The 13,905-nt window shown below is 49.6% G+C and overlaps 1 protein-coding gene across 1 annotated transcript in view; it reads left to right on the top strand.

The window, feature by feature from the left end:
- The first annotated feature begins 5,814 nt into the window (after window positions 1-5,814).
- Window positions 5,815-13,905, top strand: part of AHCY (adenosylhomocysteinase) — a 60,893-nt gene continuing 52,802 nt past the window's right edge. The window contains exons 1-3 of the mRNA XM_019539730.1: window positions 5,815-5,928; window positions 9,620-9,810; window positions 11,418-11,493. Of these exons, the coding sequence (XP_019395275.1) occupies window positions 5,901-5,928; window positions 9,620-9,810; window positions 11,418-11,493 (295 nt within the window). The 5' untranslated portion in view covers window positions 5,815-5,900. The remainder of the gene's footprint in view (window positions 5,929-9,619; window positions 9,811-11,417; window positions 11,494-13,905) is intronic.

The raw sequence follows: 13,905 nt of genomic DNA, 5'->3' as shown, positions 1-13,905 counted from the left end.
CTATCTTGGAAATCTTCAAGAGGAGACTAGACAGTCACCTTGCTGGGGTCACCTGACCTCCCCGTTATCTTTCCTGCTTGTTGCAGGGGGCTGGACCCAATAATCTTCCAAGGTCCCTTCTGGCCTTACAGTCTATGAATCTATGAATTTCACATATAACGTAGAGATGCAATGATACATCGGTCTGATATCGGATTGGTACCAATGTAAAGAAAATTGACTGAAACGGAAATCGGCGCAACAGGGCCAATAATTACCTGTATGTGCGTGCAGCTGCAGCGCAGCACTCACGCAGTGAGGAGCACAGCTCAGCAGCATGGAGAGCTGCCTCCAGCTGGTAATTCCATTGTGGTGGAAGGGACGGGGGGAGGGAAAGGGCATGGGGGTGCAAATCACCCCACCCCCTGCAGTGAGGGGGAGGGGCAGGGGGAGGTGCTGCCAGCCGAGGTGGGGAGTGGGATGGACCCGCAACTCGTTGTGGGGGGGTGGCTCCCACAGCTGTGCACAGAAGGTGTGTGCCATGGTTCTGCATGGGGCAGGGCGGAGCAAGCAGGCTGCAGCTACAGCTGGAGCCGGGGCTGCATCAGGCTTTTCTTGCTGGGGGTGGGGGGCTACACAGGGGGGCTGCAGCCATCCCAAATTTGCCATAGCTCCCTCCCAGCGCCACTGCCCCAGCTCTTCCCAGCTCAACCCCTGCCTCCCCCCACGCGCTGGGAAGAGCCAGGGCTGCACTGGGCATGTGGCGGTGGTGGCAGTGGGAGGAAGGTAAAGTACAATAAAATTTGGGGTGGCTGCAGCCCCCTCTGTAGCCCCCCATCTTGAGCCCAGACCCTGGTGAGAAGAGCCCAGTGTAGCTCTGGCTCCAGCCAACAGATGTAGCCCACCCTGACCTGCTCCACGCAGATCCGGGGGGCACACGCCCCCACCCCCTATGTCCCCCCAGGGTGTGTGCAGTTGTGGGAGTCCCCCTCCCCCTCCTCCCACTGATGAGCAGTGGGTCTATCCTGTGCCCTGCCCCACCCTACCTGGGCAGCACCTGCCCCTGCCCCCTCCCTCACCACAGGGGCATTGATCTGCCCCCCCCTTTCCACCACAATGGACTTACCAGCTGGAGGCAGCTCTCCAAGCTTATCAAAAATTGTATCAGTATCGACTGATACACCTCCTTAAAAATCAGATATTGGTATCGGCCCCACAAATCTCTATCGGTGCACCTCTAGTATAAGGACAACTATGGGGGAATGTACAGAGACATAGTTAAATAATAACTGACCCACTGACCAGCTATTTGCTGTGGAGGCAGTGGGCCAGGAGATCTGTATATCCCATCCTCAGCACGCATGAAGTTTGCAGCAATACTTTTAGCCATGTAACCCCTTGGACTATGCACCCTTACTACAGAGTACAAGGAGAGTTCTTTTTGTGCATGCTACCAGATCTCAGGTGCAGGAATGCAAATATACGCAGATGTTGCACACTGTTAGTCAACCCGCCCCCATAGTGCGGGAAACTCATACAAATCCAATCCCTAAAATGCAACAGAACTATATGACTTAATGGGACTTACCACAGAATATCAAGGACAGCTCAAACAACAAATTTCAAATACAGGCAACTGATTCAGAGATCAGCTCTGACCTACTCCTTCACTACTTTTTTTTTAGATTAGTCAACACAATGAAAAACTTTTGCATAACATCTGATGAAAGAAACCTCTGCCTGCAGCTAATTCCCAAACAATACGAGGTCAAACTAATCTCATAAAATATCAGTTATGAGCTAGTCTCCCGGTTTTACATTTGTTGCTGTTGAGGAACTTATTTCACATAGTGGAAAAGAGAAAAGCCAATATAAATATGAACGTTATTGCCTAAACATTCTGATTTATTATGAGGATCTTTGCCTTCCTTAGAAGCTGCAGGCATTGGTTCTTGCTATGGGCAGAAGACTAGGTCAGAAAGACCAATGATCTAGTCTGGTTTGACTGTCTCCTCACCCTCTCAAGCAATTGCACTCATTTTTAGCTTGTTATCTAGTTAAATATACAACAACTAAGTCTAAAGTTCAGAACAGAAACAGTGATTTAATCTGCCTTGAGATCAGCCATTAGCAATTGCTCAATGTGCAGTTTCACCTGAATATCCCATTTTCAGGACTAACGCTGTGAGGCTCTGACCTTCTAAATATGGCTCTCTTGATCTGCATGGATGATCCACCAAAGTACGAAGCATGGTATGAATGTATAACAGATTAACTAGTTACACTGACTAATAAAATGAAGGGCCATATGGAGAAGGTCTTTGTTCTTCCTTTTCTGAGGAAGAGCAAAATATTCCTTGTTGTACTACTGTACAACACAGAGGCTATAGGAATTTTACAATATGCATTCCTTAGGCCTAGTCAACATTTAAAAAGAGATTTCACTATTGATATGCCAGGTAGAGGTATGATTTTTTTAACCAGATGTAGCTATGCCAGTGTAAATCCTAGTATCGGGGCAAATTACTTAGCTCCTATCCGGCCCTAGTTACCCAAGTGGAGCAATTCCCCCTAGATGGCCTGAAGTTACCTGCATGCTCACATTCTGGTTCCTTACAATTGCAGTTCTCTGCTCTGTACTCCTTGGCTAGTAACACCAGTCTGGATCCTGGCTTCCTGATCTTAACTATGCCCCCTATAAGCCCCTTAGTAGTGGCTTAACCTTGGTGACCATTTATATCTTGGTCCCTTGAAGGCTTCAAGCTCATTTGCCTGCTTCTGCTTCCCCTGACTCTGACCTGGACCTCTTCTATTCCTGATTCCCTAGACTGTGACCTCTAAAGCAGCATTTCTCAACAAGTGGGTTGCAAGAATATATAAAAGAGCTGTTGACAAACTTTAAAAATGGATCAACAAACTTCAAAAATGGATTCTCTTTTAATGGAGAAAAACATGGAAAACCATGGCTTTCCCCTTGCAGGCTGGAAGAATTCCAGCTTCAAGGGATTCTTGGGGCTGCTTGGGGCTCCCCATGTCTCCATACATCCACCCCCTTTCTCACACATCGGAGGGCTGGGGCCTGGGGGCAGCAGGTCAAGAGTGAGGGGCACTGGGCCATTGATGTTTACAAATGGGGCCCGGTACAAAAATGGTTGAGAATCACTGCCCTACAGTAGTGGTTCTCAACCTGCTTAGAGTCAAGGCACGCCTCCTTGGATTTGAGGTACCCCTCCATAACTTTTGTGAATTGAGTGGTACACCATTTCAAAAAAGTATTTATAACAGTACTTACCCCCTTGAAGAGGTGCCCACTTTGTGGGGATGGAGGAACACTAGCAGGGAGAGCCTGAGCAGGCCTGTATCTGCTTATCTACTTGCACTTCCCATGGCAGTCTTCAAAGGATCTTGCCTCAACATCCTGGTTGAGAATCAGTGCTCTAAAGTCAGACCCTGACTGCCCACATCCCAGCTGTAACCCTGGGTCCTGCTATGGGTGAAATAGCAGTTAGTTAACTGGCAAAAACCCTCCTATTTATACTCATATAATTATAATTTATACTATAATAATTTATGCTGGTTGGGACAATTGGTATAACCTTTACTGGTATAAGCACCAGTTTGCTGGTATAACCATATCCATATTAGAAGCATGTTGCCAGCTAACCATACAATTGTACTAAAATTGTCCTAGTGTAGACAAGATAACATATAGGGCTCATAACAGGATAGGTCAGGGGTGGACAAAATATGGCCTGCAGGCCAGATCCAGCCTACTAAGTGATTCTATCCAGATTGCAGCAGGTCCCTTGGACCCACCAGGCCCTTGTGTGGCCGGCAGCCTGGGCCATGGTGCATGCAACCAAATGCAGAGGTGCTGCTTGGCACGGAGCGCAGATAGCCCTATCCCTGTGCGCGGCTTTTGGTCACATCGGGAACAGTAGTCCATGGGACCAGGTGGGGACAGCATGGTGCAGTGACCAGACTTGGCTTTACAACAGCCCCCACAGGGGCAGCTTGCTCTGTCCTCACACTTCAAGCTGCTGCTGCCAGCTTTTCTGACGTTGCTGCTGGACTTGGTCCTACTGCTAGGGCACTCTGGCCCAGCCACACACTCCCTGCTGCTGGGGGCACCAAATGGAGCAGGCAGAAAAGACTTGTAGGTGTCACTTCTCTTAAGTGAGTTTTTTCTTTGCAAAAAGCTTCTCTGAAGTGAATGGGATGGCTTACAGGATACACAGTTAAGGACCTGATTTCTGCAAGATCAACTACAATATTAATTAAATAACCTGTCTCAGTTGCCTGTATTCTCCCTAAGACAGTGGTTCTCAACCTTTTTAGGCTCAAGGGACTACTCCGTAACTTTTGTGAATTGAGCAGCACCCCATTTCAAGAATTAATTCACATAAGTTTAGGGCTGGTAGGGATCTTGTGAGATCAGCAGGTCCAACCCCACCCTGCTCTGGGCAGGAATGACTGCTAGGGTCAAATAACCCCAGCAAAGTATGAATCTAGTCTCCTTTTGAGTATCTCTAGGGTAGGTGCCTGGATACTGATTTATTACAGTGTTTACTTCCTTTCAGAGGAGTTGGAATGGGGGAATGGTGAGGCAGAGGGAGCCTAAGTCTTCCCCTAACTGCTTAACTACTCACACCTCAAGCCTGAGTTTTCCCTTATCTGCTTATCTCCCTACACTTTCTGCAACACCTTTTTAGACTCCAGGCACCCCTCAGAAAATGCAAGCTCTTCCAGGAGCAGGAAGACATAGTTAGCTGCATCAATCTGAAGTCAAGTGGGAGTCAGGGTAGGGTTGCACCTTAGACTAAGCAAACTATGTATGTATAGCTAGCTAGCTAGCAGAAGCTTTTGTAAACTGAAGTTCACTTCATGAGGCATCAGCATCCAACAAAGTGGATTCAGCTCATAAAAGCTTCTGCTGTGTGTGCATGCGCATGTGGGCACACACACACTTAACTAACTCCAATGGCTGCAACCTCAACCAAATGACAACATGCTTTGAGATAAAGCATCTTGCCCTTGAAGCAAAGGGAGAGCAGAGGAAGGAAAAGAAGAGGAATCCCAGCCTATAGCTTAATCTCCCCTGTGGAAAGGCCTGCAAACTTCTGAAGACAGATCCTAGCTCAAGGATTGGGGTCAAGACACCTCAAGACCTAGCAGTAAACTGATGGAGGGACTGCAGAGGGGTCTGTCTGTCTGTCTCTCTCCGGGTGCTCTGCAGGTGCGTATCTACCCTGCCTTCCACGACAGCCACGGCCCGACACGATTCCCAAAGTGACCCCAGAGACTCCCAGCAGACGAGCCCGTCGCCAGGGCGCCCCCACCCCGGCCTTCCCCAGAAGACCCGCCCTAACATCTTTCCCAGTCTAAAGCCCAGCGCGAGCCGAGAGCTGGCACTTCCCGCGAGGGGCCGCAGGCTGAAGGGGCAGCGCGGCTCGCCGCCCACCCCGGCTCTGCTCGTCCGCGCGGGCCTCTCCGCGGGCGCGCGGCCGCGCCTCACCTCGGGCCCTCGTCCAGCCACGGGGCCCGGAAGCGCCCGCGCAGCTCCCCTGACCCGAGGGCTCAGGCATGTGACAGGAGCAGGAGCAAGGCCAGGGCTTACGGACATGCTCTCATCGCTCAGCTGCCGTCAGTGCGGGCGGGCGGGTGAAGGACCCAGAGCGGGCGAAGGCCCCAAGCCGGGCCTGCCCGCATGCTTCCCCCGGCCGACACCACCTGCCCGCCCCAGGCCCGGCCCGGCCCCGCCCCGCCCCACGCGGGCATTGGCTGAGGCGGGCTGCGGCGCGGAGCCTATTTAAAGCCGGCTTTGGCGCCAGCACCTCCCTCGGCTCCTGATCCAGCGCGCGCAGCAGCTTGCAGAGCCCGCCCAGCTCCCGTAGCCCGCGGTTCCGGATCTCGGCCCCGGCATGTCTGACAAGCTGCCCTACAAAGTCGGTGAGTGGGTCCCCGCCGCGCCCGGCGGGGCCTGCAGCGCGGCCGCCACGTGGGGAGCCCGACCCGGCCCTGCGCGGGGCTGGGCAACCTGCCCGGGGCAGCGGCTCCGCCTCTCCCTGCCGGAGCCCGGCGCCTGCCTCCGGCACTGGCTCCTCGCGGGGCCGGGCCGGGCGTAGGGGTTGTAGCTCCGCGGGGAGCAGAGCAGAGAAGAGCAGGGCCGGCCTGGCCTGCTCCCCTGGGCGCACGGGGCCGCTGGTGTGGCGCCGGGCCCGGCTCCTGTCCCGGTGCTGTTCCTTGCACAGCTCCTGCACGGCTTTGCTGAGAGTGTCTCCTCCCCTAGCTGCTGTGAGCGCTGCTTCACTTCAGCCCCAGAAAGCATGAGGCGATCTCTATAGGCAACTACTCGGGTCCCACAGTTAGGACACATCTAAGCTGCTCCTACAGACCATCTCCACCCATTACATGAGCAGCCCAAAATAGCCCCACTTAAAGCTTCTCAAGACCTTCCTTTCTGCTCCACATCCCACTGCTGGTCCTATTAAAACAGGCCCTAGACAACGTTAACCTTGAGGGCTGAGTTCCCCTTAGTCGCTTTCATCCTTCCCGCAGCAATGGCCCCAAACAATGGCAGGTGCCAGCTAGGAGGACAGCCGGCATGTTCGACTCACTGGTGGCTACAGGCACAATCCAAACCCAGAGGTTTGCCACTGAGTTCTTCCCATTGTGCCTGTTCTTGAACCATCAGTCTGTGGCAGGCCTGGAAGCGACTTTGGGGAGGTGAGCCTGAACAGGCCTCGCTGACAAATTTGCAGCTCTGGAGGGTGTTGGTGGTCATGATATGCTTAGTGTGGCCTCTCCCAGACCTCCTGGCACCATGACGTAGATGAGCTTATGAAGGCCTATTATGTACAAGCTATTGCTGACCCCAAAGGGGTGGGCTTAGTTTAGGAATTATTGGAATCACATAGGCCGGAAATGTTTTCTGTCTTGGTAATTAGTCACACAGTCTGATCACACATTAGAATCTGTGATTCCACATCATATTTACTGACTAGCCTTAAGAGAACACGTTGCAAAGTCACTGGTGTTGCAGTTTAAGTTATTCAAGCCCAGGGAGGGATGTACAGAGCTCCTGAAGAGCCGAACATAAGTGGCTTCTCAGGAGCATAACAACTGTCTTACAAAGTGGCAAGTTACGTTATGGCATAGAAATAATGTAAAATAACGGGTTGGGCTAATGTAAAAGATGGGTTAATCTGCCTGTCATGGAGACAGTTGTCTCCATAGGTAAGGCTGGAAACAAGTCCATTATGAAAACTGTATCCTCCTCCTGTAGAACTTTGGATTTTGGAACTCTTAACCTCGGCTCTTGCTTCTTCAACTAAAGGATTTTTTTGTTAACAAGCAGTAAATTAGTAATCTTTTTAGTTACAGGACTTGGAAAATGATCTTCTGGATTAAAGTTAGTTTTTTGTTTGGCTGGGGGGAATCATTCATGGCAACTGTGATAGGCAAAGACTGGGTTGTTTTTAATTTGTGAAGTTGTTTTATAGACTGCCAGCATATTCTATGCATATGTGATGAGGCACTCAAAGTCCTTATGTTTCAAAAATAAACCTGCATGCACAGTGATAAATGTAGACATAAGAATTGCCATTTACTGGGTCAGACTATAGGTCCATCTTGCACAGTATCCTGTCTCATGCACCGGCAGAGTGGGTGCTGAAAAGGAGAGCGAATGGGGTATGACCAGGATTTTTTTTCCACTTTTTGTTTTTCTTCTTTCACACTTTCAGACTCCAGCATTTGAAGTCTAGGAAGTTCCAATTCAGAGTCTGTATCCATAACCGCCATGCACAATAGCAACTGTTGCCTCTTTACTCCAAGAATTTGTCCAATCCCTTTATTTTTTTAATCTGGCTGAACCATCCGCTTCCACTATATCTGGTGGTGATAGTTTCACATTTCAGTTACATCTATAAATTGTAATGCCTAAAGTAGTGACTTTTAACCAGAGTGCTGTGGCATTCTGGGGTACTATTAGATTGGGGTGAGCAATTTTGGCTGGAGGGGTATGTATATGTGGGAAAGTTGGGGGGAGGGAAGAAGGGGTACACACCCTGCCCACCCCCCAACATGGTACAGCCCTTGCTGGCAATGGCAGCAGCAGCAGGTGGCAGACCCTTGGGGTGCTTGTAGCCCATGGAGGGGTGACTGCCAGGCGATGCATGACTCCAGTCAGTTCCAGGAGCTCTACATAGCGGAAAGGAGCAGTCAGGCCAGCTTGTCTCTATCTTCTGGGGCTCGCATGCAGCTCCTGGGACTGGTGCTACCACAGGGAAACCCTGCATGGTGGAACCAGAGGTCTTCTCTGCTCCCTGCTGTCAAGTGGAGCTCATGGGACTCTGCCAGAAGTGGCAGGGAGCCACACTCCCTGCTTCCCTGCAGAGTCCAGTAAGCTGTACATGTTGGCAGGGAGTGGAGAAGGCAACCAGTTACATCGTGTGGGGTTTTCCCCCCAGTGGCGCACCAGTCTTGGGAGCTGCATGTAAGCCCTGTGTGATAGAGGCAGGTTGGCCTGCCTCTGTTCCTTGACACTACGTACAGCTCCCAGAACTGGCTGGAGCTGCATGCTGCCTGGTGGCCATGCCTCCAGAGCCTGGCATGTGCTGCTGCTGCTGCTGGGGCTGTGCACCATGTGGGGGTCTCACATCCTCCACCCTCCCTCGTACCTCACAAGCCCCATACAGCCACACCCTGTCTACCCAAACTCCACGCTCCTGCTGGGTGCAGGTGGGGCCTGGTCTCCATGTTCCCACCAGCCCCAGCCCCATGCTCCACATTCCTGCCCAGCTGCAGCTTTCCTACCTGGTGTCCAGAGCAAGTGCTGTTGCCAGGACAGGAGGAGGAGCCACTGGAGGCTGGGGAAGCTGGACCGGTCCCCTGGAAGCTGCAGCAGTGGTAGCAGTGGTCCCACTTGGAAGCTGTGCATGCTGGCCAGGGCCCTCCAGCACATGAGGGTGGGAGTGAAGCATGCAGCTTAGGTAGGATACAATTACTTGGTGGGTGCCTGTGGGCTGAATGAAATCACCTACTGGGCCAGATCTGGCCTGAGGGCCAGATTTTGCCTGCTTCTGCACTAGATCCTTTGGGTGTTTACAAGATGTGAGGATATAAGGCTCAGGCTTGTCCCTGCCTCCTGATTTCCCCCCTTCCCCACACTACCTGTCCCCTGTGCAAGGAAGTAAGGACTGTCATGTAAAAATTAGTTTTTGAAATTGCATGTCAGTCCATTCACAGAAGTTATGGAGGGGTGCCTCAAGTCTGATGAACAGAGCCTTGAGTTCAGAAAGGTGGAGAACTACTGCCCTAAGGTTAATTTTGTAAGTTAAAAAGAGCTCAGTACTTCTAAAAATTGGGCCACTTTCAATTTATGTCCCCAGATAGGATACTCATTGCTTTCTGTACCTGCTTTTGGAAATGCTGGCTTCAGAACTTAATAGAATTCTTTATAATGCCATGGGGGAAAAAAAAGAAACCCTTCATGAGCTGAAGACATTTTGTTTCTCCCAGCTGTTGCATGGTGTCCAGCCTAATCTGTTTCACAGCAGTTGTAGCAAATGCCAATCTAAAATGTATGCATGGTTTCATGTACTCAAGTCCAAACCACCTGTCCTGCTTCTGCTTGCAGCTGACATCAGCCTAGCAGAATGGGGTCGCAAGGCCATCGAGATTGCAGAGAATGAGATGCCAGGGCTGATGAAGATGCGGGAGATGCATGGAGCATCGAAACCACTGAAAGGAGCTCGTATTGCAGGCTGCCTTCACATGACTGTGCAGACTGCGGTTCTGATAGAGACCCTTGTGGTGCTGGGAGCAGAGGTAAAGTGCTATCTTCAGCAAATGATTGCACACCCTTATGAAGAGATTAGACTGCTAGTTGCAGACAGATAGGTTGCATCTTCTGTTTCTTTCTGGTACTGGAGCTGTCCATCCAGAATCTATAAATGCACTGAATGAAATACATGATTTAAACAGGCTGCATTCTGATGTAGGTGCTTGTTTCTGCTGGGAGGAGGTGCTCATGGTCTCTGTAACCCTTTCGTGCCTTAGAAGCTGGTATCTTATCAGCTTCAAGAATGATGCCAAAGGCTGCTCCTTGCCGAATGGCTTTATGCTCTGACACGCAGTAGTATTATCAGTCTGCTGGTATCACTTAACGTCAAGTGGATGGCTCCAAAACAGAATAGCATAGATTAAACATCATTCCAGTTCCCTCAAAAATCAGCAAAGCAATTACTAAATCTGAGTATGGACTCTAGACCTCAAGCTGTCTGAAAACATTATAATTAAAAAAGGGTGGTGACTCTAGAAACGGGTGGAATTTCTCATGTGACCTTAGAGGTCAAATGAAGGTCAAATGACTTAGCCACAGCTCAGTTTTCCACCTGGAAAATGGGAATAGCACTGTTCTATCAATATGGTGTTGTAAGGACAAATATATTAGAGATGGTGAGCTTTTCAGGTATGACAGCAGCAAGAAACATTTAAGGGCTTCAGACGGACAGGAGGCTGTTGTAATTTTTTGAGGGTACATGAAAAGTAACCTGTAAACTGTTGTTAAGGGTTTTCCTTTAAATGTAAGTAGCGTGCATTTTATAAACCTGGAATATCATACTTTGATTTTGGTATTTCAAATGAACTTGTCCATGTCAGCAGTTTCTCAACTATTTTGGGTTCCTGCACGTGTTATTGAGAGCCCACCTCCCTTGTGTGCTCAACATGTCCTTCCCTGCCCCCAGCAAATCTAGCCCTAATAGGGGCACTTCAGACAACCCAGAATTTTAACACCTCCTATAGTCTGCAGCTTCTGAACAGCCATGACTTAACTTGGGGCATTCTTGTCTAGTACAGACTCTCAGGTATAATGAAGTGGCCAATTGTGTGACCCTTGGGTTTTGATTGTTCAGGGAGGAACAAACTAAAATCAACCACTGCTTGCTATATTGGCAGGAAACTACTTCTTCCTCTAGTTTGGTGATTTGAATGGTTAGCTGATGATAACACAGCAGCTCAGCTGCTGCTCCCAGGGCCCTTGAGGGGTATGGAGGGAGAGCTTGTGGCAAGCCCAGACAGACAACATGGCCCAGATGAAGCCCAAGGTTGGAGCTGGGAGGGAGCACTTGTGAACCAGCAGCTAATTGCTTAATTGGGTCACTCCTGCTGTTTTCCTCTTTAACCTCAGGCTACAGCTACAGCTAGGGCTACTAGGTACTGGTTCCCACCCCTCTGATCTGCTAACTGGATTTATTAGTTAAACAATGGTTTAACCTTTCACATCCCTATTCTGGGTGGAACAAGGATTTGGGCTAACGTCCTACTTCTGCTTCCTCTTCACATTTAATTCCCATCTCGAACAGAGAAACCAAGTCATATTTTATCTGGGGACCTTGCTCAAAAAGTAACATTTACTTTTGGTGATGTTCCAGGTACAATGGTCAAGCTGCAACATTTTCTCCACTCAGGACCATGCTGCTTCTGCTATTGCAAAAACTGGTATTCCTGGTAAGTCCTTTTGTGTTCTAACATGGCTCAGACTAAGTGGCGTATGCTGCCAGTTGTGGCTACATCATGAAAACGAAGCTCTAAAAATAAGACTCAAGAGTGGGGGGGGGAATAAACCTCTGGAGCAGTGTCTATTATACAACAATAAGTTTAATCCAAACTGACTTTTATCAGACAGCAGTCCAGCTACCCTGACTCTGATGCTGTTGTACAAACTAAAGCAGGGGTAGGCAAAATGCGGCCCTCCAGGCCATTCTATTCAGCCTGCGAGGTCCCTAAAAAATTAATATTAATCTGCCCTGGGCTGCCTGTCATGCAGCCCTCAGTGGCTTGCCAAAACTCAGCAAGTGGCCCTCTGCCCAAAATAATTGTCTGCACCTGAACTAAAGGGTCCAGGTTAATTCTGGTCTCTAAGGTGACTAAAGTAGCCAGGTGAGGAGTGGGTAAGGGTGTATAGTTGAGGGTGTTTGGTAATGTCCAGCAGATCCAAGGTGAACTACTACCAAAGGGGAAAAAAAACATTGGTTATGGTACTTTAAGTAAAGATGTTCTTTCTGGGCTGGCTACATACAGCATGCAGCATTCTAAATGTGTCAAAGACAGGTTTAACTGCTGTGTGCTCTAGATTAATGATTCTCAATCTTTTCTGTACCAGGACCCATTTGTAAACATCAATGGCCAGCCCCCACCCCCTGTGTATGGGGCAGAAGGGAGTGGGGGGGCAAGTAGCCCCTGGCAGGCTGGAACTCTGCCAGCCTGCAAGGGAAAAGCCATGGTTTAAAGGAGAAAAACGTGGTAAAGGTGAATTCATTTCTAAAGTCTGTTTGTGACCCCCTTTTGAGTCGTGACCCATGGATTGAGAGAAGCTGCTCTAGATCACTGGTTTCCAAACTCTGACATATCGCATGCCACCAATTTGAAATGATACAACCTTAAGTACTACCAGCAGACTTTTGTCATACAAAATAATTGTAATAAATCTGTTAACGCGTACCACTGACAGGTTGTCTGCATATCACTGGTGGTACGCATACCACAGATTGCGGCTCTAGATGATGACCCCCAAAGCTGTCTGTTAGAACAAACTGCTGTGTGAATTGAAAGACTACATCGTGGGGTCAGTTTTTATTAGTACAAATGCATACTCTGAAGGTATCTTCATAAAATATGGGAATATTCCCAGCTTTGGGGTAAACCCTGTTCTTTACTGAAAATCTAATGATTGTTGCTACTGTTCTAGTCATCTTGCAGTCAAACTCCTGAATTTGGGATTTGCTTCGATTCCTACATGAAAGTCCCCTGGAGCCTTCTAAAATGTTCAGTTTTTGCCTCTTCATGGTTTGTTGTTTTTATGCAGTGAATGCTAGTCGCAAAGTTTTGATTACTCTTTGGTTGTATGTATGCCTGGCCTTGCTTGAGAGTGGTGTTTCAGCTGGTCCTGATGATCTCCACCCCCGAGTACTGAGGGAATTATCTGAGGTCATTGCAGGACCCCTGGTATGGCTTTCCCAGTCCTCTGGCACCACACCAGAGCACTGCAAATACTTGTAAAGGGCCAGTGTGGTTCCCATTTTCAAAAAAAGGGAGGAAGGAGGAGCCAGGATACTATAGGCCACAAGCACCCCAAGGGTCTGCCACCTGCTGCTGCAGCCATTGCCATTGTCTATCTTCTGGGGCTCGCATGCAGCTCCTGGGACTGGTGCCACCACGGGGATACTATAGGCCAGTTAGTCTTACCTTGATTCTGGGTAAGCTTTTTGAGAGAATTATTGTGGTGCATGTCCATGAGGGGCCAGCAGGGGAAATTATGCTTAGGGGCAACCAACACGGGTTCATTAGAGGCAGGTCCTGTCAGCCCAACCTGGTGGCCTTCTATGACCAGGTCACAAAATCCTTGGATGCAGGTGTAGCAGTGGGCGTAATATTTCTGGACTTTAGGAAGGCCTTCGACACCGTCTCTCATCCTATTCTCATTTAAAAAACTAGGGGACTGTGGCAACAACACTTACACAGTCAATTGGATCACTAACTGGCTGGAGGGTTGCACCCAGAGTGGTGGTGGACAGGTTATTTTCAACCTGGAGGGATGTGGGCAGTGGGGTCCCCCAGGGCTCAGTCCTCGGGCCTTCACTGTTCAACATCTTCATGAGTGACGTGGATGAGGGGGTAAAAACCATCCTGTTTAAATTTGCAGGCAACACTAAGATGTGGGGGAAAGTGGGCGTGCTAGAAGGGAGGAATAGGCTGCAATTAGATCTGGACAGGTTACAGGGGTGGGTGGATGAGAACAGGATGGGTTTCAATACTAACAAGTGCAAGGTGATGCACCTGGGGGGAGAGAACCAGCAGCATACCGACAGGCTGGGGAACTCCCTTCTTGTCAGTGCAGAAGCAGAAAAGGATCTTGGAGTC

This window comes from Crocodylus porosus, unplaced genomic scaffold (assembly GCF_001723895.1).
Source record: "Crocodylus porosus isolate Cpor-Errol unplaced genomic scaffold, CroPor_comp1, whole genome shotgun sequence".
Lineage (NCBI taxonomy): Eukaryota > Metazoa > Chordata > Crocodylia > Crocodylidae > Crocodylus > Crocodylus porosus.
Note: the sequence above shows the minus strand (reverse complement) of the source record. Positions and strands in the feature narration are given on the sequence as shown.